This window comes from Pelobates fuscus, chromosome 6 (genome assembly GCF_036172605.1).
Source record: "Pelobates fuscus isolate aPelFus1 chromosome 6, aPelFus1.pri, whole genome shotgun sequence".
In the NCBI taxonomy this organism is placed as follows: Eukaryota; Metazoa; Chordata; class Amphibia; order Anura; family Pelobatidae; genus Pelobates; species Pelobates fuscus.
In genome coordinates this window covers 199,955,224-199,981,129 of record NC_086322.1, presented here as the reverse complement: position 1 = coordinate 199,981,129, position 25,906 = coordinate 199,955,224, and the positions used below count along the sequence as shown (strand labels likewise).

Sequence of the window (25,906 nt, the reverse complement as noted above, 5' to 3'; positions counted from 1 at the left end):
TATTCCAGAGCATATGAACTGTTTAAAAGATTTGTTCGTGATTACTGTATAATAAATGTTTTTTCCATTGAAACCATGGTTGCATTTACAACTTTTTGCCACTTTTCTCTTAATCTAGCTTACAACACAATCAAACTCTACTTAACGGGAATTCAACACTACATGTTAACCTGCTTTCCCAACAAATCTCCATTCCTAGCTTCCTACCCAGTTAAAAGTGTCCTCAAAGGCGTTCAGAAATTATCAGTACACATACCCACTAAGCGACTTCCCATAGATAGTAAGCTCTTTAAGAATATCTCCGATGTACTTGACATGTCCCCTTTCGAACAAATCACAAACCTAATTATCAAATCCGCGGCTTACTTAGCCTTTTATGGTTTCTTGAGACCTAGAGAATTTACTGTAGAGAAAGCTTCCGACTCCAAGTCATGCCTCCAAAAGAAACACTTAGTTAAAAAACAGGACCACTACATATTATCTATTACTCATACCAAAACGAGCCAAACAGGTCCACCAGTGGAAATTAAATTTTATCCCACATCGACCAAATGGTGTCCTGTCCGAGTATTGGATAAATTAGTAGGATCACAAATTACTTCCAACCCTGATTGCCCACTTCTAGCTATTCAAGGGAAGCCCCTAACCACTAAAAACGTTATGCTTTACATACGCATGTTATTACTCCGGGTGGGACAGAACCCACATTCATTTTCGGGCCATTCATTTCGCATTGGAGCAGCCACAGCTGCCTCAGGTAATCATGTACCAACACACATCATTAAAAATATGGGGAGGTGGAAATCATCTGCATACAACAGATACATCCCCAATCCGGAAAAAGAGATAAGAATGGCTTTCTGTGAAATGTCTAAATAATGTATTGCTTAATAAACGCATTTGACTTAATCGCTTCTTATTTTTGCCCTCTTTTACAGGCCTAACCTCACGTCAGTTTCGGCACACCTCAACTGACTTGCTCTTACAAAACTGCTAATTTTAAGTTTGTTTTCCTTACGTCCTCGGAATGTGCCGTACACAAATAGAAGGCTTGGCCTGTAATTGTGGGAGGCACTTGGTTCCCTATATAAACCAAGTGAGCCCCTGCTTACCTGTCTTCGACGTTCTCGGAAGTGCCCCTCCCACCGCACCCTCAATTTAATATCATTTTACCTAGATGGGCCCTCTTTTACAGGCCTAACCTCACGTCAGTTTCGGCACACCTCAACTGACTTGCTCTTACAAAACTGCTAATTTTAAGTTTGTTTTCCTTACGTCCTCGGAATGTGCCGTACACAAATATATATATATATATATATATATATATATATTTTAATATCAAATTACACGTAGACTGATACGGATTAAACATATATATAACTATTGTTATATATATATTTATATATAATATAAAAAAAATGTAAATACGTTAAAAAATAAAATTAAACAAATAATTAAAAATAAATAATTAAAAAATATATAGATGTGTGTTATTTCGTTCTAACTGTATTGTGATATTAATATATATATATTTATATCAAAATACACGTAGAACGAAATAATATATATATCTATATACATAAATATATACGTATATATCACTATATATATATATATACAGTGGAACCTCGGTTAACGAATGCCTCGGTAAACGAAAAATTCGGTTTACGTATAAAAATTCATTTAAAAAAATGCCTCGGTTTACGTATTTTTTTCGCAATACGAAACAAGTGTCCCAGTTTATAGCTCCGCCCCCTGCATACTGAAGTGTGGGTAGCACGTGAGTGTGTAGTGTGGAGGTGTTGGAGAGGTTTTGGAGCCATTTGCAGCAAGTTGTGGAGCCTTGTGGAGCCTTTTGGAGCCATTTTCAGCAAGTTGTGGAGCCTTTTGAAGCCACTTGCAGCAAGTTGTGGAGCCTTTTGGAGCCATTTGCAGCAAGTTGTGGAGCCTTTTGGAGCCATTTGCAGCAAATTGTGGAGCCTTTTTGAGCACTTTGCAGCAAGTTTTGGAGCCTTTTGGAGCCATTTGCAGCAGGTTTTGGAGCCTTTTGGGTGCATCTCAAGAAGTGGAAAGGTAGGGAGCTGAGCTTAGTTGTTTGCATGCCTTTTACTGTGTGATGTTTTAAAACATAAAGTTGGATGTTTGAAATGTTATTGTTTGATTAATCATGTCCCTGTACAGTATTTATGCCTTTAAAGTGCACTTTATAAAGAGTTTTGAACAGATAAAATACTTTATTTGACTTTTTTCTCACCTCCGGAACCAATTAATTGGTTTTCAATGCATTCCTATGGGAAACCGTGTTTTGGTTTACGAATTTTTCGCAATACGAAACGTCCCGGAGAACGCATTAAATTCGTAAACCGAGGTCCCACTGTATATATATATATACCTATATATAAATAAAAATATTTTAAAAAAATTATATATATATATATATATACATATATATACACATACGTATATATATATATATATACATATATTAATTCTACACATATATTTATGTAATATTTTTACATAATTAGGTATCTTAATTAATTACAATTAGCGGGACCTGCCTGACAACCCATGCCGAAAGTAAAGGGAATTTAATTTGCTAGCACTATATTTAACCCTATAATTTTCCAAGACACCATAAAACCTATACATGGGGGGTACTGTTCTACTCGGGAGACTAAATATTTGATATTAAATGAAAGCCCTGTTTCCCCTGAATAAAATGAATAGGAAAGAGGTGAATTACGGTTGGACAGACATATAGCGCAAATGCCAGGTTTTGTTTACGTTTTGTTTCGTTCACAACTTGTACATTTGGCTGCGGTGTTAAGGGGTTAAGGAGTTAAATCACTTTGTTTCTGTTTATGCAGCTCTAGCCACACCTCCCCTGGCTATGATTGACAGAGCCTGTATGAAAAAAAAAACTGGTTTCACTTTCAAACAGATGTAATTTACCTTAAATAATTGTATCTCAATCTCTAAATTGAACTTTAATCACATACAGGAGGCTCTTGCAGGGTCTAGCAAGCTATAAACATAGCAGGGGATAAGAAAATCTTAATTAAACAGAACTTGCAATACAGAAAGCCTAAATAGGGCTCTCTTTACAGGAAGTGTTTATGGAAGGCTGTGCAAGTCACATGCAGGGAGGTGTGACTAGGGGTCATAAACAAAGGGATTTAACTCCTAAATGGCAGAGGATTGAGCAGTGAGGCTGCAGGGGCATGTTCTATACACCAAAACTGCTTCATTAAGCTAAAGTTGTTCACGTGACTATAGTGTCCCTTTAAAACGTATGGTCTGGTGACAGAGCTGGATTAAATCTGCACGTGAAGATGAGGAGTTGCACTGGAAACTGACAACTTGTCCACACTTTAACTCACATGAGTGGTCAAAGGTGGGTAGTCTTGCTTGCTACAAACTGTTCAATGGTTAGTTGTGGAGTGCTTTCTCTCTGTGTGAGCCCTGTGCAATCACTCAGGTTGCACTCTGTATTTCTATTAAAGAGACACTCTAACAACCGAATATCAGTTTTAATGTTTGGAGTGTTCCTTAAACCCTAACAGTGCCAGCTTTTCTTATTTCCTGCTCTGTTAATAGCCTTCTAGACCAAGGGTGCCCAAAAGGTAGATCCCCAGATGTTGTAGAACTACAACCCCCTTGATGCTTTGCATGCCTTTACAGTGAGAAAACATCATGGAACCTGTTTTAAAAGATCTACCTTTTGGGCAACTCTGTTCCAGACCATGCAAGATCCTCCCGTTTGTGATTAAAGTACAATTTACAGAGCAGGACATGAAAATAAAATTAAAGGAAGTTAAGATCTGACCGAAAATCCAACCATTTTTTTAACCCCTTCCCGACTGCGGACGTATCAGGTACGTCTGGCAGAAAACAGTCCATAATGACCTTGGACGTACCTGGTACGTCTGCACCTATTTTGAGCTCTGGAAGCTCTGATAGTATAGCAGTGATGTACTGCATGTGATGAGTGCCTTGAGGGGTCCTGGCACTCCGTGCATATAAAATAATATATATAAAAAAATAAATATAAAATAAAGAAAATGATCAATATTAACTCCCCCCCCCCCCTTTTTTTTTCGAAAGGCAGTGAATCATGGGGCTTCTGGGGGCGTCCCTAGCATGCCGCATCATAAGGGGCAGGCTGGAGTCATACAATCACAGCTTGCCCCATTAGCAATTTCATCCCAAGTGTGTTCCCCATTTCTCTGATTAGTGTGGATCTGCCTCCCTCTCTTCACTTGTGATTTAGTGTGAGAGAGAGAGAGAGAGAGATCTGTGGTTTAGCTAGAGAGATTTAGGTATTTATAGGTAGGGATTTGTAAAATCTTGAGACCCAAAGGCTCTTTTCAGAGCCATTAACCCCTGTCTTGCCAGTGATCACTATAATCACTGGCTCTTGCACAGCAGATCTTTTCTGCTGTTTGTGCCTTTTTTTAGGGGTTCATTTTTTTGTGATCTTTTTTGAGACCCAAAAGCTCTTTTCAGAACGATTAACCCCTGCCCTGCCAGTGATCACTATACAGATCACAGGCTCTTGCACAGCATCACTTATTTTGCTGTCTGTTCATTTTTTCAGGGGTTATTTTTTTTTTTTTTTGTGACAGGTCACTAAGTAAAGCAATTGTGATCATGGCACACGGGTCACGGAAGACAACCCGCGCTGAGCAGTCATATGCCACCCTTGCGCTAGAGTCTGACGCGTCTATGTCAGACTCTGACCCTGATTTTGACCCTGCCAGGTGCTCAGATACATCATCACTCGATACAGTGTCTACTGCTAGTGATGTATCTGGTGATGTTGTATCTGTGCCTGCTAGTCCCCCTGCCAGAAGGAGACGTGCTGCTCCAGCTGGCAGAACTGCTGAGGAGTGGGTAGTGCCTCATAACCAGAGGCCAGACATCCCATCCTTTACTGCAAATCCTGGCATTAATTTGGATGTCACAGGATTTAGCCCTCAGCAGTTTATGGAGGTGTTTCTGGGCGATGATGTATTGGGGAACATTGTCGCCCAAACTAATTTATATGCCCATCAATTCCGAGCTAAAAAAACGGACTCTTTTTTGGCAAAGCAGCAATGGGCCCCCATCGATGTGCCAGAATTTAAAAGATTCTGGGCATTGACTATGCTGATGGGCATCATAAAGAAGCCCTCCATCCGCTCCTACTGGAGCAGTAGCCCCATCTGCTCTACCCCCATTTACTCCCAATGTATGTCGAGGAAGAGGTATGAAATGATTCTGCATTTCATGCACTTCAGCGACAACAGCCTGTGTCCCCCTAGGGAGCATCCCCAGTTTGACAGGCTGTATAAAATCCGCCCCCTGATTACCCACTTTGCTGCCAGGTTTGCAGAGGCTTATACACCTGGAAGGAATATATGCGTGGATGAATCCCTGATGAAGTATAAGGGAAGGCTGGGATTCAAGCAGTATGTTCCTTCCAAGCGCTCTAGGTATGGTGTAAAGATGTATAAGCTCTGTGATAGCGAGACTGGGTATACTCAGGCCTTCCGGGTGTACGAGGGAAAGGATAGCCACCTTGACCCTCCAGGTTGCCCAGAACATATGGGAACCAGTGGCAAGATTGTCTGGGACCTGATATTCCCCCTGATGAACAAAGGGTACCACTTGTATACTGACAATTTTTATACAAGTGTCCCTTTGTTCAAGCTACTGTACTGTTTTGATACAGTAGCTTGCGGCACAATTAAAAAGAACAGCACAGGTTTCCCAGGACAACTTGCACGCACCCGGCTACGGAGGGGGGAGACCTCAGCTCTGCGCCAAGAGGAGCTGTTGGCAGTTAAGTACAGAGACAAGAAGGATGTGTACCTTCTTACCACCATCCACACTGAGGGGACTGTGGAGGTCCCTGTACGTGGCAGAGCTGAGAGAACGAGGAAGCCAGTGTGCATCAAGGCCTATAACCGTCATATGGGTGGGGTTGATCTGGCAGATCAGCTGCTGCAGCCCTACCTAGTTATACGAAAGACAAGGGCCTGGTACAAAAAGGTTGCAATCTACCTAATGCAGATTGCAACCCACAACGCTTTCTTGTTGTTCAAAAAAGCAAACCCCGGGACGCAACTGAGATTTTTACAGTTTCAGCTCCAGATCATTTCGGGGATTTTGTACCGTGATGCACCTGCTCCCCGGGCGGTGATGGGAGAGAGCAGAGTTGGGGCTACACATTTTATTTTTAAAATCCCCCCTACTGCGGCAAAACAGAGTCCCCAAAAAAGATGCAGGGTCTGTTCTAAGAGGGGGCAGAGAAAAGACAGTGTATATTACTGTCCTGATTGCCCTGGGCAGCCTGGACTCTGCATTGGAGACTGTTTCAAACGATACCACACGCTGGCCCATTTTTAATTAATTTTTTGCTGTTCAGTTATTTTTTTTTGGTGTCTTTTTCTTTGGGGGGGGTTGTTACATTTACCCCGTGCATGGGGGGCATGGGTGTCCTTAGGAGGCCTCGCAGAAAACAACCCTGTAAGGGGTCCGCGGGATGCTAGTAGGGGAGGCTGCTCGCAACTCGCAGCACTCACCCTCAGTCCATCGCCGCCCGCGGTCTCCCCTCCTCCTACCTGTCGGCGAGCGGCGTCTCCTCTCCGCCGCTCGCATCCGTCACGCCTCCCAGCGGCAGCATGTATAACGCTGCACGCTGAAAGGTCGTTGATTTATGCAAACGCCGGGGTCACGTGAGTGACCCGGCGTTAAAGCAACAGTACCACAATCACAGTGGGAGGCTTAGATATCTCCCACATGTGATTGTTAATTCTGATTGGAAGTTATCCAATCAGAATTTAACCTAGGGTATTTATACTCACCTTTCCTGTTCCTCCCTGCCCTGTTGTGGTCTTTGCTGTATAGTATTGATTCTGAACTTGTGATTTGTGGTTACGAACTCTCTGGCTTGTTAAGCTGACTTTGTGACTTTCTCCTACCCTTTGACCTCGGCTTGTTTCTCGTTATTCTGTTTTCTGGTTCCCCTGACTCGGCTTGTCTCCTGACTATTCTGTGTGTGCTTAGCCCGGCCACTCTAAGGTCCGGTACGGCACCTTTTCTGTGTGTGTGTGTGTGTGTGTGTGTCTGTTAGCGTGTTAGGTTCCCGGAATCGTGATAAACCCGGGGTGTGTTCCACAGTCAAAAAGCGGTGTGCGTGTCTACGTTTCAAGTATGTACCCTTTTGTGGCGATATATAAAACTGGGGTATGTGTTAAGCCCCAAGCTAAAGATAGGCCTATCAGAAGACATACTCTCAATTTCAACTCAAATGGCAAGTCATTCAATTGTTACCGTACCTTCCCCAAATCCTGGCAGACCTATGCATGGGGGGGGGCATGGGTGTCCTTAGGAGGCCTCGCAGAAAACAACCCGGGGTGTGTTCTTGCAATAACCAACAGCGGGCTCTCCTAAATCACAGTCACATAGCGGTGTGCGTGTGTAAAATTGAGGATTGAACAGTTACCTCCACACACGTTCTTCAACTTGTTTTATCTTTTTTCTGGCTAAAAAAAAGTTGCATCAAAGCACTCCACATACATGCAATACCTCGGGGTGTCTACGTTTCAAGTATGTACCCTTTTGTGGCGATATATAAAACTGGGGTATGTGATAAGCCCCAAGCTAAAGATAGGCCTATCAGGAGACATACTCTCAATTTCAACTCAAATGGCAAGTCATTCAATTGTTACCGTACCTTCCCCAAATCCTGGCAGACCTATGCATGGGGGGGGGCATGGGTGTCCTTAGGAGGCCTCGCAGAAAACAACCCGGGGTGTGTTCTTGCAATAACCAACAGCGGGCTCTCCTAAATCACAGTCACATAGCGGTGTGCGTGTGTAAAATTGAGGATTGAACAGTTACCTCCACACACGTTCTTCAACTTGTTTTATCTTTTTTCTGGCTAAAAAAAAGTTGCATCAAAGCACTCCACATACATGCAATACCTCGGGGTGTCTACGTTTCAAGTATGTACCCTTTTGTGGCGATATATAAAACTGGGGTATGTGTTAAGCCCCAAGCTAAAGATAGGCCTATCAGAAGACATACTCTCAATTTCAACTCAAATGGCAAGTCATTCAATTGTTACCGTACCTTCCCCAAATCCTGGCAGACCTATGCATGGGGGGGGGCATGGGTGTCCTTAGGAGGCCTCGCAGAAAACAACCCGGGGTGTGTTCTTGCAATAACCAACAGCGGGCTCTCCTAAATCACAGTCACATAGCGGTGTGCGTGTGTAAAATTGAGGATTGAACAGTTACCTCCACACACGTTCTTCAACTTGTTTTATCTTTTTTCTGGCTAAAAAAAAGTTGCATCAAAGCACTCCACATACATGCAATACCTCGGGGTGTCTACGTTTCAAGTATGTACCCTTTTGTGGCGATATATAAAACTGGGGTATGTGTTAAGCCCCAAGCTAAAGATAGGCCTATCAGAAGACATACTCTCAATTTCAACTCAAATGGCAAGTCATTCAATTGTTACCGTACCTTCCCCAAATCCTGGCAGACCTATGCATGGGGGGGGGGGCATGGGTGTCCTTAGGAGGCCTCGCAGAAAACAACCCGGGGTGTGTTCTTGCAATAACCAACAGCGGGCTCTCCTAAATCACAGTCAAATAGCGGTGTGCGTGTGTAAAATTGAGGATTGAACAGTTACCTCCACACACGTTCTTCAACTTGTTTTATCTTTTTTCTGGCTAAAAAAAAGTTGCATCAAAGCACTCCACATACATGCAATACCTCGGGGTGTCTACGTTTCAAGTATGTACCCTTTTGTGGCGATATATAAAACTGGGGTATGTGATAAGCCCCAAGCTAAAGATAGGCCTATCAGAAGACATACTCTCAATTTCAACTCAAATGGCAAGTCATTCAATTGTTACCGTACCTTCCCCAAATCCTGGCAGACCTATGCATGGGGGGGGGCATGGGTGTCCTTAGGAGGCCTCGCAGAAAACAACCCGGGGTGTGTTCTTGCAATAACCAACAGCGGGCTCTCCTAAATCACAGTCACATAGCGGTGTGCGTGTGTAAAATTGAGGATTGAACAGTTACCTCCACACACGTTCTTCAACTTGTTTTATCTTTTTTCTGGCTAAAAAAAAGTTGCATCAAAGCACTCCACATACATGCAATACCTCGGGGTGTCTACGTTTCAAGTATGTACCCTTTTGTGGCGATATATAAAACTGGGGTATGTGTTAAGCCCCAAGCTAAAGATAGGCCTATCAGAAGACATACTCTCAATTTCAACTCAAATGGCAAGTCATTCAATTGTTACCGTACCTTCCCCAAATCCTGGCAGACCTATGCATGGGGGGGGGCATGGGTGTCCTTAGGAGGCCTCGCAGAAAACAACCCGGGGTGTGTTCTTGCAATAACCAACAGCGGGCTCTCCTAAATCACAGTCACATAGCGGTGTGCGTGTGTAAAATTGAGGATTGAACAGTTACCTCCACACACGTTCTTCAACTTGTTTTATCTTTTTTCTGGCTAAAAAAAAGTTGCATCAAAGCACTCCACATACATGCAATACCTCGGGGTGTCTACGTTTCAAGTATGTACCCTTTTGTGGCGATATATAAAACTGGGGTATGTGTTAAGCCCCAAGCTAAAGATAGGCCTATCAGAAGACATACTCTCAATTTCAACTCAAATGGCAAGTCATTCAATTGTTACCGTACCTTCCCCAAATCCTGGCAGACCTATGCATGGGGGGGGGCATGGGTGTCCTTAGGAGGCCTCGCAGAAAACAACCCGGGGTGTGTTCTTGCAATAACCAACAGCGGGCTCTCCTAAATCACAGTCACATAGCGGTGTGCGTGTGTAAAATTGAGGATTGAACAGTTACCTCCACACACGTTCTTCAACTTGTTTTATCTTTTTTCTGGCTAAAAAAAAGTTGCATCAAAGCACTCCACATACATGCAATACCTCGGGGTGTCTACGTTTCAAGTATGTACCCTTTTGTGGCGATATATAAAACTGGGGTATGTGTTAAGCCCCAAGCTAAAGATAGGCCTATCAGAAGACATACTCTCAATTTCAACTCAAATGGCAAGTCATTCAATTGTTACCGTACCTTCCCCAAATCCTGGCAGACCTATGCATGGGGGGGGGCATGGGTGTCCTTAGGAGGCCTCGCAGAAAACAACCCGGGGTGTGTTCTTGCAATAACCAACAGCGGGCTCTCCTAAATCACAGTCACATAGCGGTGTGCGTGTGTAAAATTGAGGATTGAACAGTTACCTCCACACACGTTCTTCAACTTGTTTTAGCTTTTTTCTGGCTAAAAAAAAGTTGCATCAAAGCACTCCACATACATGCAATACCTCGGGGTGTCTACGTTTCAAGTATGTACCCTTTTGTGGCGATATATAAAACTGGGGTATGTGTTAAGCCCCAAGCTAAAGATAGGCCTATCAGAAGACATACTCTCAATTTCAACTCAAATGGCAAGTCATTCAATTGTTACCGTACCTTCCCCAAATCCTGGCAGACCAATGCATGGGGGGGGGCATGGGTGTCCTTAGGAGGCCTCGCAGAAAACAACCCGGGGTGTGTTCTTGCAATAACCAACAGCGGGCTCTCCTAAATCACAGTCACATAGCGGTGTGCGTGTGTAAAATTGAGGATTGAACAGTTACCTCCACACACGTTCTTCAACTACTGTGGGGTGTAAACTTTTCAAATATATGCACACTCATGGCAAGAAAATACATTGGGATATCTGATAAGGCCCTCAAAACAAGATAGGCAAACAAGATATATAAAATTTGAAAAACGCATATCAGACATTTTGCTTTGCACCCCCCCAGTGAACCCGACAAACGTATGCATGAGTGTTATCGCTGTACTCGGGAGATGATGCCAAGTACATATTGTGGTGTCCTTTGGCAGTAACACCTAACAGGAGCTTAGAATCTATGCACAAAGTAGAATGTGTGAGTGAAAAATAACACCACAAAAACGTTTGACAGAGACTGGTGGTGATACCGGAGAAACTGACGGAAGCCAAGCACAGAGAGATGGACACAGGTTTCTTCAGGAAGGAAGAGATTCTTTATTGGATCACCGATCGGGACTCAGAGGGACTAATGTCACCAAAATACAGCAAATTCTGAGCCCCGGACAATAGTGCAGGCTCCTTATATAGGCATATAACTCCTCCCATATTAAGCTCCACCCGCACATTCTCTTGACCAATCAATACAATATAAGAATTAACTTCCTGTTTGACCGCATGGCTTGTCCAGCACAATGGAGGAGGGGGAATACTATATCCTGTATTCTTGCACATGCTCCGTACACTACTGATCGTATCTTGCCTCGTGCAACCAACTGATCGATACGTCAGCATATGCACGTACACATGCCACGTGGTAATCTCGGCCTACTAAATTTATTTTTACCGAGATTCCACCACATTCCCCCCTTTGATGCCTCTTGATATTTTACAATTACTTGAGGCATCACATAACCTTAGTTTGCTTACACCGCAAGTTACCTTGAACCAGACCAGACTTATCTTATGATGTGAATCTTTAACACTCATCTTCCTGCAGTGGTTCTCCCTGATCTAGAGCCCTATACTTATATATCGCCATTATCTGTGCAGCAGCCTTCCTCTCTGCTATACTTCCTATCAGGCTTTGCACAGACCTAACTACTAGGGGTATAAGACACGGTAGGAGTAGACACAACAGTAAAATCAGTAGGACTCCACCTACCACTGCCTTAAGCCCTCCAAACCACTCATACCAGCTACCAAACCAACTACTTGGATTGTACCCTTTCCATACCTGAGTAGGCACATGCGCTAGTTTAACCATATGGCTAGTAAGCTCAGCTATTGCTTGCCCTTCGTCATCTATTTGAAGACAGCAATTGCTTAGGTTAAACTTCCCACATACACCTCCCTCTACTGCCAAAAGGTAATCCAAGGCTAATCTATTCTGGTATACTGCTGTCCTCATCCTGGTATTATGTTTCACTAGGAGATTGAGCGCTTGTGATGTTTCATTAGTGATAATCTCAACCACCGCCTGTAATCTTATAATACGGTTGAGCATATAAATAGGGGTTCTATAACCAAAGGTACCATCCTCAGCCCACGTGGCTGGCCCATAATAATCTATGATACGCTGGGGAGGCCATTCATTATCTTCCCAGGTACCTATCTCTAAGGGTCCCCTTTTCTTCCTATGATTCACATCATACACTTTAACACCTAAAGTCTCACCTGTTTCAATCGGTAACAAGAAGAAGGATGGTTTGAGCATACCCAACACACATGCCCCTTCCCAGTCCTGTGGCAGCTCCGAATAGGCTTTCTTACCACAGATCCAGTACAAATTTGCTGGGGCTCTCCAGGTAGATGTGATGGATAAATCAAACCACACATCCTTTAAATTGGCGTATCTAGCAAACGGGTTAGATGGTTCTGAGACATTTGAAGCCGACCACCAAGTTGTATTCTTTGTATCATCATCATAAGCTTTTTGCCCTAGACAAGTTAATTCTCCTACAGAAGTATTATACATTATTCCTTTCCTTGCTATGCAAACATAACCTATGATGGAGGTCTTTAATCTCCACTCAGATTTACCTCTAACACTCAAATGATAATCGGCTGGTGCAGATATTAGTTGGTCAACTGCCTCAGAACCGGACATTACCTCCTTTGCTTCCCAAGGCCATTGGTCTCCCATGTTAGTACCTCCACACACATAGCAGTTGGTAACATTAAGACTACCGGCAATACTTTCAGCTAGGTCAATGAACAGGTTCTTAGCGCTATGGGGGATCTTATTATCTATACTCATCTCTTCATAAAAGGAGTGGTATACTTGATGAGTCTGGGAGGATACCGTATCAGTCTCTATCCCTATAAACAATAATGTCCCAGGATCTAAACCCGTCCCGTATATCTGAAACCCAAATAAATTGCCATACTTATCTAGGAACTTGTCGGGGTTATTAATAAGTATATGGACTGGGTTGCATTCCATAGACTTACAATATGGGCTAGTCGGCAACTTAGTCACTATCATGTCTTTATCTACTGTCTGTCCCCAAGTCGCCCACCCCACACAAGACCAATATGGGCAAAAGTTATAGTCTTTATTTGGGCATCTAGGACTCACATATTTATTTTTACTACTGGGACAAATATATTTATCGTTAGATCCATACGTCCTCTCCCATCTAAGATCCCCACATACATTCCACGGCTTTCTACCACTTGATATCGCCTTACATGCATCAAATAGCAGAACACCCGAAGAATATACGGATTCTAACACCGTCTTATTAATTAGGGTCCCCTGAGGATCTCCATTCCTGAGAGTCAACCAAATTGTACGAGGCTGATACTCCGGACTGAAGCACTTAGGTTCTCCTACTCCTAAATGGCATACACTATAGTCTATATTTAAGTATCTACATCTTGATACATCTCCTTTACATTCGTATTGTGAATGCCAAATTAGGGTTTGGGAAATATGGTTACCTGTTCTCGTAGTCTTAATGCATACCTCACAGCTAGGAGTGTCGGTACCTCTACCTTCCTGAATATAAAAACACATATAAATAAACACAATCAAAAGCACATCTTTCGCCGTCATCCTCAGTCTTCGTCCGTGCGATGGAACCTCAGCTTCCAGGATGTGAGGGCTGCAGGGAATGGAGTTCTGCTCGTCTTCACAGGTGTCCCTTCGGGACTTCCCTGGCTTATACACTATGTGATGGTAAGAGGACAGGCTTTATTATGGCCTTCTCACTTACACCTGTAACAATAAAATTTGTAATCCACAATAATTCCTCGTTACTCCGACTGAGTAGTGCGTTTCAACCGGATCTTGCAGGGATTCTCTGGATCTGCTGTAACTTGCCAAGAATCGACTGCTGCTGGTTTAACCCTGGAGTGATGTATCCACGGAGTCACTTCTGCTACTTTTATCGCTGTAGGGGTAGACAAAAGAACAACATAAGGACCTCTCCACTTGGGCCCTAACGGTACATTATTCCACTCTTTAATCCACACTTGGTCTCCTGGATGATAATTATGAACAGGGGGATAAATATTCACAGGTAATCTATCTTGTACCCATTTCTGTACCTCCTCCATAGTCTTACCCAACTCTACAACCTGCTGCCGAGTAATTCCTTCTCCCAACTGACTCAAATCCCCCCTTAAGTTACCAAGTACGGGAGGTGGTCGCCCATACATAATTTCAAAAGGAGAGAGGCCCATCCTTCTGGTAGGGGTACTGCGGATTCGCAATAGAGCTATAGGTAAGAGAACGTTCCACTTAAGTTGGGTTTCCTGACACATTTTAGCCAACTGGTTCTTAATAGTTCTATTCATTCTCTCTACCTTACCAGAACTCTGGGGTCTATATGCAGTATGAAGCCTCCACTTTATACCAAGCATATGAGTCAGTTGTTGTAGGCACTGGTGAACAAAAGCTGGACCATTGTCCGATCCTATAGAACAGGGTAGTCCATATCGGGGTATTATTTCTCGTAGCAGGAATCTCACAACTTCTCCTGCTTTCTCTGTACGAGTAGGACATGCTTCTACCCAGCCTGAATAGGTGCACACAATTACCAGCAGGTAACGATGTCCACCCGATTTAGGCATCACTGTAAAGTCTATTTGTAGATCGGACATGGGGAGTCCCCCCATAAACTGGACTCCTGGTGGCTTTACTGGTCCTTGTCTTGCATTATTCTTAGCACACGTTACACATCTGCGTACAATGGCCTGAGTCAAGTTGGACAATCTTGGTATGTAGAAATGTTTCCGGAGAGATTCTTCAGTACTGTCTCTCCCAGAATGTGTCCCGTTATGATAATTTTGGACAATTTCTACCGCTAGCGATGCTGGTATAACTATTCTTCCATCTTCTAGCTGATACCACTTGTTCTCCAAATACTTTCCCGGTTCTGTCTTTAACCACTCCTCTTCTTGAGTTGTATAAACTGGAGTCCATTGAGACAGTGGGGTTGGTATTAGAGCAGCTATATGCCCCACATACTCCTGTCTTCCTGATTCAGCAGCACGCTTAGCTGCACTATCTGCCATCCGATTTCCCTTAGTTACATCACCATCTCCTCTCAGATGCGCTCGACAATGTATAATACCGACTTCTTTCGGCTCCCACACTGCTTCCAATAGTTGTAGGATTTCAGCTGCGTACTTGATTTCTTTGCCTTCTGAATTCAGTAGTCCTCTTTCTTTATACAGAGCTCCGTGGGCATGAGTGGTTAAAAACGCATACTTAGAGTCCGTATAGATATTTACTCTTAAACCTTCAGCCAATTGTAACGCTCGTGTTAGTGCTATTAATTCTGCCTTTTGTGCTGATGTTCCTTTTGCCAATGGCCGAGCTTCTATCACCTTGTCTATTGTTGTTACTGCATATCCTGCATAGCGGATCCCTTCTTTCACATAACTACTGCCGTCGGTATAATATTGAACATCGGGGTTCTGGATGGGAAAATCACGAAGATCTGGTCTACTTGAGAATACTTCATCCATTACTTCCAAACAATCATGTTGACTTTCAGTAGGTTGTGGCAAAAGGGTAGCTGGATTTAAGGTGTTTACAGTCTCTAAATGCACTCTTGGGTTTTCACACAACATTGCTTGATACTTGGTCATACGGCTGTTACTAAACCAATGATTTCCTTTGTAATCCAACAACGTCTGTACTGCATGTGGAACTCGTACATAAAGTTCTTGACCCAGAGTGAGTTTATCAGCTTCAGCTACTAGCAGGGCGGCTGCAGCTACGGCTCTTAGACAAGGTGGAAGTCCGCTGGCCACTGCATCCAATTGCTTAGACATGTAGGCAACAGGTCTTTGCCATGATCCCAAGTACTGTGTCAATACTCCCACAGCCATTCTTCTTTGCTCGTGTACATATAAGTAGAATGGTCGTGTGTGATCAGGTAGACCTAATGCTGGGGCACTCATCAAAGCCTTCTTCACATCTTCAAATGCCGTTTGCTGTTCTTGGGTCCATAAGAAGGGGTCGTGCTCTGTACCTTTGATGGCTGCGTACAGAGGTTTTGCTAGTATCGCATAGCTGGGAATCCATATCCTACAGAAGCCCGCTGCCCCCAAGAATTCTCGTACTTGTCTTCTATTCTTGGGTATTGGTATTTGGCAGACAGCTTCTTTTCTCTCTGGCCCCATAATCCTTTGACCTTCAGAGATATGGAATCCCAGATACTTGACAGTTGGCAAACACAACTGAGCCTTCTTTCTAGACACCTTGTATCCTGCCTTCCAGAGAATATGTAGTAGATCGTGCGTTGCTTGCTGACATTTTTCTTTTGTAACTGCTGCTATCAACAAGTCATCTACATATTGTAACAATACACATTCTCCTGGGATAGACTCGAAATCCAATAAATCTTGACTTAGGGCTGAACCAAATAGGGTAGGTGAATTTTTAAACCCTTGGGGCAGTCTTGTCCAAGTCATTTGGCGTTTTGAGCCCGTTACAGCGTTCTCCCATTGGAAAGCGAAAATACATTGACTTTCTGCGGCAATTCGGAGGCAAAAGAAGGCATCTTTGAGATCTAAGACTGTGAAGTAAGTAGCCCCACCCGGAATTAAAGCAAGCAGGTTATATGGATTGGGTACAACTGGATGTATACTAACAACCGCATCATTGACTGCTCTTAAGTCCTGTACAGGTCGATACTCATCTGTACCGGGCTTTTGAACAGGCAGCAATGGGGTGTTCCAGGGGGAAGTACAGAATTTTAGGATACCATACCGTATGAACTTATCCAGATAGGATTGGATGTTCTTCTTAGCCTTCTGTGGGATGTGGTATTGTCTTAGGCTCACTGGATAAACCCCAAGTTTCAGTTCAATTTTTATAGGTGGAATATTGCGGGCCAGTCCTGGTGGGTTGTTCTCTGCCCAAACTCCTGGTATGTTAAACAATGTCTCATCACTCCTAGGGTTTTGGCTAGTCAACACTGTATAAAGTCGCCACTCTTCTTCCTTTGGTACGGATAAAGTCATAATACCTGAAGGTCCATTAAACTTTAAAGATGTTGTTCCATTTGGTAGGAACGTAATCTGCGCTTGTAATTTTGATAGCATATCACGTCCCAGCAATTGGACTGGACATTCAGGCATATAAAGGAATTGGTGTTTTACTACGTGGCCTCCCAATGTACAGAGTCGACTTTTAAGAACCGGTCTTTCAGCACTTCTTCCAGTTGCTCCTATCACAGTAATAGTCCTTCCAGATGGAGGAGCAACTAGATTAGTCACCACTGAATGTTCAGCACCAGTGTCGATCATGAACGCACTCCTTTTCCCCCCTATTGATACATCGACCATAGGCTCCGCTCGACCAAGGGGGATGGAGCCCGGTCGGTATCAATAGTCCTCCATGACCGTGTCAGCCAATCCTACGAAGTCCCTACCTTCTCTATCGCGGGACCTTTGCGCTGCTGGAATATATCTATCTTCCCTAACACTTCCTCTGTTCCCATTACTCCCTCTATAACCATTACTCCCTCCGGGGCCTCCTCTACCTCTCGCTCTGCCTCTAAAATTTCCATAACCTGTCCTAGGTCTGTCTTTCTCAGACTGTTCTCTTCGCGGACACTCATTTCTCCAATGCCCTTCTTCCCTACAGTAAGCGCACTGATTTCTACTTAGAGGTTCCTCATTCCACTTACTATCGCCTCTATCTGGGCCCCGTCTATCTACGCCTGCGATCGCTACCGCTAGCATATCAGCCTTTTTACGCATCTTGCGCTCCTCCTCTTTCTTACTTTCTGTATCCCTGTTCATATAGACCTTATTTGCTACCTCCATTAGTTGGGTGATGGACATACCTGCAAACCCTTCTAACTTTTGTAGCTTGCGCTTAATATCTCCGTATGCTTGGCTGACAAAGGCGGAGTTAACCATTCGGGAATTGTCTGCGTCTTCCGGATTAAAGGGGGTATACAAGCGGTATGCCTCCAATAATCGGTCATAAAAGACACTGGGCGCTTCATCGCTTTTCTGAATCACCTCAACTGTCTTCGACATATTAATGGCTTTCTTTCCTCCTGCTTTCATGCCAGCAATTATAGCGTCTCTATAGGCTCTGAGTTGAACCATATCAGCACCATTTACGTTCCAATCGGGATCGGTATTGGGATAGTGTGTTGCGGCCCATGCTGCTGGATTAGCTTGGTTCAAAGCACGGGCTCTATCTTCTAATGCTTTAATGGCTGCTTGATTTATTCTTGTCCTTTCCTCATTGTTAAATAAAGTCATTAGTAACTGCTGGCAATCAGCCCATGTCGGATTATGCGTCTGTACTATTGAGGTGAACAGATCAGTCATGGCTTGTGGTTTCTCAGTATACGAGGAATTATGGGTCTTCCAGTTTAAAAGGTCGGTAGTGGTAAATGGGACATATACGAAGACTGGGTCAGCGTGTGCCATTTGACCTGCGGCATCGATATAAGCTGACCCGGGATTTAGGCGAAGAGGCATCTGATAATGCTTTAATTGTTGGGCACCAGTCAACTGTCGGGTTTGGATGGGGCTACGTAGGGAAGCGTCAGTCATGGTTTCCGGTCGGGGAGAGATAGGGTATGGGGATGTGGGAGGTTGGTTTTGGGAAAAGGTCGTAAATAGAACACTTCGAGCCGAGCTAGATGAAGCTTGACCGGAAGTCTGAAGTGGCGCCAAATCAGGATATTCGTTTCTAATGGGGGTGGGTTCTGGTTCCGGAAGGGGAGATTTAGTACGAGGGGGGGTGGATCCTGTACTGGAGGAGGAAGCGGAAGTGGATGGGGGTAATGAGGGGAGGGGTGCAGGACTTCCTGCGTTTGCGTCACTTCCTCTTAACGGAAAGTAAGGGGGCGGCAAAGGGATCTCGGACTCAGGGGGCGTGTCCAAAATGGGCCTAACACCAGTCCTAGTGGACGAACAAGTCCTAGCTACCATGAGGCGACACTGCTCCTCGTGGCATGTCTGGAGCCATTTTGGCGAGTCATTTACGGCCTGTCTCCAACAGTCAATATAAGGAAACTGGCCGTAAAGTTCAGGCCTACCTGATACAGCCACGTGTAAGCGCTGTACCAGAGTTAGATCCAAACTGCCACGTGGCGGCCATGCCGCAACCAAAGTAGGCCACTCCCTAGTGCACAAAGTAACTAAACGCACAGAAGACATCTTAACCCCAAAATCACAGGTTTTGAATCCCTTTTTAAAATTCTTAACCATACATCCTAAGGGATCCGGAATCGTTGACTGCGACGCACCCATTTTTAACAATGGAACGTCGTTGACAACGATTACTATACACGCGTACTATTCAACAGTCACACCCGTTTCCTTTGGCAACAGCACCACGTGGTACGGTTACCAAGTGAAACGTACACAATAACACAATAAACACTCAGGGAATTCCCGTACACACACAGCTGCTACACCAGTCACTATATAATCAATATTATGCCCTTTGGCGTAACTATACAGTCACCCACGCTATAATTCTCTATATATGAATTACCCGTCTATAACACACCCCAGTAACATCGTCTTTTACAAATAGCGGTTACAGTACGGTTAGCATAGGTCAAAGCACAAGTTAAGGTCACAATACAATTATTAGTGGTTATGGTGTTAAACATGCAATGGACGACAATGATTAGTACTTATTATGCAATGTCAGTAAATATACAGGGTTATGGTACCGTGCACTATGATACAGCAACACACTATTAACACTCTCGCTAGACGACTGAGCTCGCGCTATCTAACAAGATATACACTTTACTAAAACAATCGTTAACACATTTACAATTCCCAACTAAACTATTGGCCAGTACCTTGAATGGACTACCTAAAAACAATCTACATACGTTTTGGTTAGCCACACTGCCCAATCACCACATATATAGCGAGCTAGAGGACCGAATTTACACAGACGCCTCTTAGTCGTACTATCAAAAGTCTAGTGGGTTCCAAATTTACACACCTTCCCACTTAGCCCAGATAGGATGAGAACTAGCGAACCGAATTTACACAGACGCCGCTTAGTCTCCCGGTCCCTCCGACCTAGCGAACAAAATATACACCCTAGAACGCTAGTCTAGACAAGACACCGGTGTCCGGCTAGGGCTTATTTTACACCAGAGCGCCCTGCCTGACTAACAGAATCAAACGGTCTGACTAAAGAGCGTTCGATCGAGCGGTGCGCCTTCGCTCCTTCCCTCCGACAGAGGGGGCAGATACAGATTCAAAAACCCCTTTGGGCCTACCGCACAATCGGTATACCCCTAGCGGGTCCTGCCGTCTAAAACAGCAGTTGTCTTACCTCCTCGTTCCTGAACCTGAGTTCACACTCATCGACGGGGACACCCCAGCACTTCTCACGTAGAGGCCGATGATCTCCTGGACAACAGACCAGTGGCGCCGAGACGAAGGGAGGTCCACGCAGAAGTTCAGGGGTGCAGCCGTAGAGAACGTGGGCAAAGATAGACCGTCTCACGCCTCTGCCTCTCAGCTACCGTTGAACGATGAGCTTCCCGGCCAATGCACCAAATGATACCGGAGAAACTGACGGAAGCCAAGCACAGAGAGATGGACACAGGTTTCTTCAGGAAGGAAGAGATTCTTTATTGGATCACCGATCGGGACTCAGAGGGACTAATGTCACCAAAATACAGCAAATTCTGAGCCCCGGACAATAGTGCAGGCTCCTTATATAGGCATATAACTCCTCCCATATTAAGCTCCACCCGCACATTCTCTTGACCAATCAATACAATATAAGAATTAACTTCCTGTTTGACCGCATGGCTTGTCCAGCACAATGGAGGAGGGGGAATACTATATCCTGTATTCTTGCACATGCTCCGTACACTACTGATCGTATCTTGCCTCGTGCAACCAACTGATCGATACGTCAGCATATGCACGTACACATGCCACGTGGTAATCTCGGCCTACTAAATTTATTTTTACCGAGATTCCACCACAGTGGTAGAATTAGTGCATGTAAAGTGTTCAAATGCCACCATGTGAAATGCCCTAGGGTGTGTACTTTTCAAAAACATACAGTTTGACTGAGGTGAATTACATTGGTCGGCTTCAGACATGTTCCAACTGGGACATGGGTGCATGATGGCCAGCTGTGTTTTTTTTTTGTTTGTTTTTTTATCATATTTTACTTTTTTTATTCTAGTACATTATATGATATGATGAAAATGATGGTATCTTTAGAATGAACATTTAATAGCCAGAAAAATGGTATATAATATGTATGGGTACAGTAAATGTGTAAGAGGCAAATTACATCTAAACACAACCACTGCAGAAATGTAAAAAGAGCCCTGGTCCTTAACGGTAATACAATTGAAAAATGGCCTGGTCACTAAGGGGTTACTAGCCAGAAAAATGGTATATAATATGTATGGGTACAGTAAATGTGTAAGAGGCAAATTACATCTAAACACAACCACTGCAGAAATGTAAAAAGAGCCCTGGTCCTTAACGGTAATACAATTGAAAAATGGCCTGGTCACTAAGGGGTTAAACAGCCTGTGTGAGTCAAAGCTAGGGGAAGTGTAGCTATGACATCATAAACAGAAACAAAAATGATTTAACTCCTAAATGGCAGAGAATTGAGCAGTGAGGCTGCAGGAGCATGATCTATACACAAAAAATGCTTCATTAAGGTAAAGTTTTTTTGATGCCTATAGTATTTCTTTAACCCCTTAAGGACACATGACATGTTTGACATATCATGATTCCCTTTTATTCCAGAAGTTTGGTCCTTAAGGGGTTAAAGGGACACTATAGTCACAAAAAAACTTCAGCTTAAAGGACCACTCTAGTGCCAGGAAAGCATACTCGTTTTCCTGGCACTAGAGTGCCCTGAGGGTGCCCCCACCCTCAGGGACCCCCTCCCGCCCGGCTCTGGAAAGGGGAAAGGGGTAAAAACTTACCTTTTTCCAGCGCTGGGCGGGGAGCTCTCCTCCTCCTCTCCGCCTCCGTTCCTCCCCGTCGGCTGAATGCGCACGCGCGGCAAGAGCTGCGCGCGCATTCAGCCGGTCACATAGGAAAGCATTCATAATGCTTTCCTATGGACGCTTGCGTGCTCTCACTGTGATTTTCACAGCCTCTAGCGGCTGTCAGTGAGACAGCCACTAGAGGATTAGGGGGAAGGCTTAACTAATTGATAAACATAGCAGTTTCTCTGAAACTGCTATGTTTATAAAACAATTAGTTAACCCTAGCTGGACCTGGCACCCAGACCACTTCATTAAGCTGAAGTGGTCTGGGTGCCTAGAGTGGTCCTTTAATGAAGCAGTTTTGGTCTATGTGACTTACACTGCCTTTCTAAAGACTTCCTGTAAAGTGTTGTCTAAAGTTTGAACTTCCGTTATAGCAAATTCTGTTGAATTTAGAATTTCTTCTCTCCTGCTCTGTCAATAGCTTGCTAGACCCGGAGAAGTCCTGTGTGTAATTAAAGTTTAATTTCCAGAACATGATTTAAAAAATATTTAAAGAAGGTCACAACTGATTGAAAATGAAACCATTTTGTTTTCATGCAGGCTGTGTCAGTCACTGCTAGGGGATGTGTGACTAAAATCTTTTTGGTGACTACAATGTGCATTTAAAACAAAACAAAGACACATTTTTATTATTTATTTATTTTTTTGGACCTAAGTAAGAGAAGAAATAAATCAGAATTATGCATTCACTAAACCTGGAGCTGTTGGGAATTGATCATAAAATAACAAACTGTTGGCCAAAATTGTCAAATCTATGAAATTCTCCAACTCAGCATTATTTTTAGTTCAGCAATTCTCTACAGCAACAAAACTTCTAACAATCCATAGTTTAGAGACTTTTTGCATTGAATCTTCACTTGATCTGTCCATTTTATTATACTGACTGATAAGAGCTTTGAAGAGTTATTTTTTTTTTTTTTTATTCCCTGTGACGTCCTTTGCGTAACAAAATCTAAACTAACAGATTAGTGATGTGTGGGTACATTGGCAGATAGAATAAAACAAATTATATATATATATATATATATATATATATATATATATATATATATATATAGATATATATATATATATAGATATATATATAATTTATTTTACAAAGTACACATTGCACATTAAGATGACCCTGTAATCTCAGGGTCTCCTGCGGGTGTAAACATGACAAATGTTTAAAGTGCAGATATGATAATCACAAACAATAGTTCTTTACGAGAAGACATTGATGGACAATGGAACCAGACATAGAATTCATAATTGTCCCATCCTCTCTTCCCAATGTTTAGAACTTTATTTTCTTTAATGCCCCTAGCTGAAAATGTCTACTATAGTGAAACAAGTACTAACAAAACCACTCGTGTTTTCCTTCTGTAAACATTGGGCAAACTTTATTTTTTTCTAACTGGGAAACTTTTTCTCCTGGAGGATAAATAATTGCTGTTTTGTTTAAATGAGTCACTTCTTCTGGGAGGAGGAGTCATGCAACCACCACTCTCCAGAGCATTCCAATATCCCCTTCCCATTTAGGGACCAACCAGCACATGGCATTGAAAAAAACAAGGCTAAATAACAAATAGCAACTTTTACCTTCCATCCTTAAGTACTCCACTATATTCCACACAAGGTTTGGCACGCCGTTCTCCATCAGCCCCTCCTCCATGAGATCCTTAAGGGGCACTCCAAACAGTCTCTTGCATGGCACAGCAGGCTGCCCTTTACCAGGCCGTGCCACCACCTTCTTCATATCTTCTTTCAGCCTCACCACTGCTTTGCTTTGCTTAAAAGAGCAGAGAAACAGAGAGCAATCATGAGCAGACACGATGGGGGGCTGCATTTTCTGAAGCTGCTTATTTACACTCAGGAATTCATGCATCTTCTGCCATAGCACAACTAAAAAAGAAATACAAAGGGTATCCTAGGAATGCAGTCTGAACTTAAAAAAGGAAAACTGTGTGCTGGGCTCCCAGAACTGTCTCTCTCACACACAGGCACCCCAGGAGGCGGGCTCTCACACAACTTCCCTGTAACTAAGACATGGAGCTGGGGGTTTGCAGGAAGAACACACACTGTATCCAGGCAACACTGATACAACGTTGTGCAAGCAGGAACCATGATTACATTGTAACTTCCATCACTACACGTGTAAAGCTGCCGGCTAATATTATCATCTCCACCCTTAAGGGGGTATAACTCTGCAATACCCTGTATGTGATGCCCCTGGCAGTCACACAGAGTGTTAAACCATGTCAATGGATTGGGGACAGGAAGTTTGGTTTTAATAAGTAGAGCAGCTTTTGTTTACTTTTTTCCCCCTCTATAGCACTCAGTGCGTGCGAAGCAGCTCAGTGTACAATTACAAGTGTTTAAAGAGTTTAAATCCCCATGCATTGTCTGGCCCTGTAAACAGGACAAGACCTGAACAGACACGGGTTCACACTGGGTCCATAACACTTGTGTTGTAAAAGGGAAGTGGAGTGTTGATTCACAGATAGAGGTGTACTAGCTGAAATCCGTTTTACACAAAAAATATGGGAATGTCATGTGAAATCAAAACATAAGTGCAGTATAGGGTTTGAGATATAGTGGTATGGTGAGATCTATTGGACTTTCTGTCGCACATGTGGAAGAGTTGTAACTAAATTAGCATCCGTATTTTAAAAATATATAAAAAATAAAATAAAAAAAAGTAGAATTAGTTTTGAAAACACATTCCAAACACACTGTACTGTTTACAGACAAATGATGAAGTACAGTGCATAAAAAAACAAAGTACAATCTTATCTGACTAGTAAAGATAGATTTATACAATTCATATCACTTAATACAATATGGTATAATTTTTTCCCTTCTAATAAATGAACACATTTCAGAAGAAACAAAGGTTTGTTCCCTATTTTTGTGTTATTTTTAAACCCCTTAAGGACCAAACTTCTGGAATAAAAGGGAATCATGACATGTCACACATGTCATGTGTCCTTCAGGGGTTAAACAACGATGACCAGGCCTGAGGTCATTTTATGGCAGTAAAAACTAAATAGTGTTTTTACCAATCTGCATGATTTTTAGATAAAGGGGGAAAAAACAAAAGTGCACAATAGTGGGCTGACAGTATATATTTTCTTTTCATTACAAGTTTTATTGAAAGCATTTTGGATATAAATCATTTCCAAATAGTGCATGAGTGAGTATATACGTCAACAAAACAAAACATTGCCACATGTTACAGCATAACAATGCCAAGGTAGGAAGTAGTAGTTAGTGATAAACGGATATAATCAGAGATGTCAGGACAATAATATTTTAACTATAAAAGCAACAAGACCTTCTATTGTCATAAAAAGTAAATCACCGTGAATAAAAATGGGAAATCTGCTATCCCATTAAAAGTTGTATCAATGTATGTAAAACAACTATACATAAAAAGGAGCACTCATGAAATTAAATAAATATTTGTAAAAGTCAAATCAGAGCTCACTTTCATACATAATTGAATAGTATTTAAAGGACCAGTAAAGGCACCCAGACCACTTGTCAATTTCATGTCAATGTAGTGGTTTTGGCAAATTCTATTTCCCTTTAAATTGTAAAACAATGCCATTTGGCAGAGAGCATGCCTCTAGTGCCCCCCCCCCCCCCCCCCCTTGCAGGCCCATGCATTGCTTTAGCAGCATTAAGACTTCCAGGTTTTCATGCAGGAGAAGACCAGACACAGTGCCCATAATACCTAGGTAAGTTGTCAAACTGTTCTAAAAGGGTTCGCCAAACAATAATGGGACTGTGTCAGGGCACTCCTAGCACGATAACCAAATAGGGTGCTC

General features: G+C 43.1%; 1 protein-coding gene across 1 annotated transcript in view; it reads right to left on the bottom strand.

The window, feature by feature from the left end:
- Positions 1-23,975, bottom strand: part of FAM13A (family with sequence similarity 13 member A) — a 234,200-nt gene extending 210,225 nt beyond the window's left edge. Inside the window, exon 1 of the mRNA XM_063458640.1 lies at positions 23,676-23,975. Coding sequence (XP_063314710.1) covers positions 23,676-23,961 — 286 coding nt within the window. The 5' untranslated portion in view covers positions 23,962-23,975. The remainder of the gene's footprint in view (positions 1-23,675) is intronic.
- Between the last annotated feature and the right edge of the window lie 1,931 nt (positions 23,976-25,906).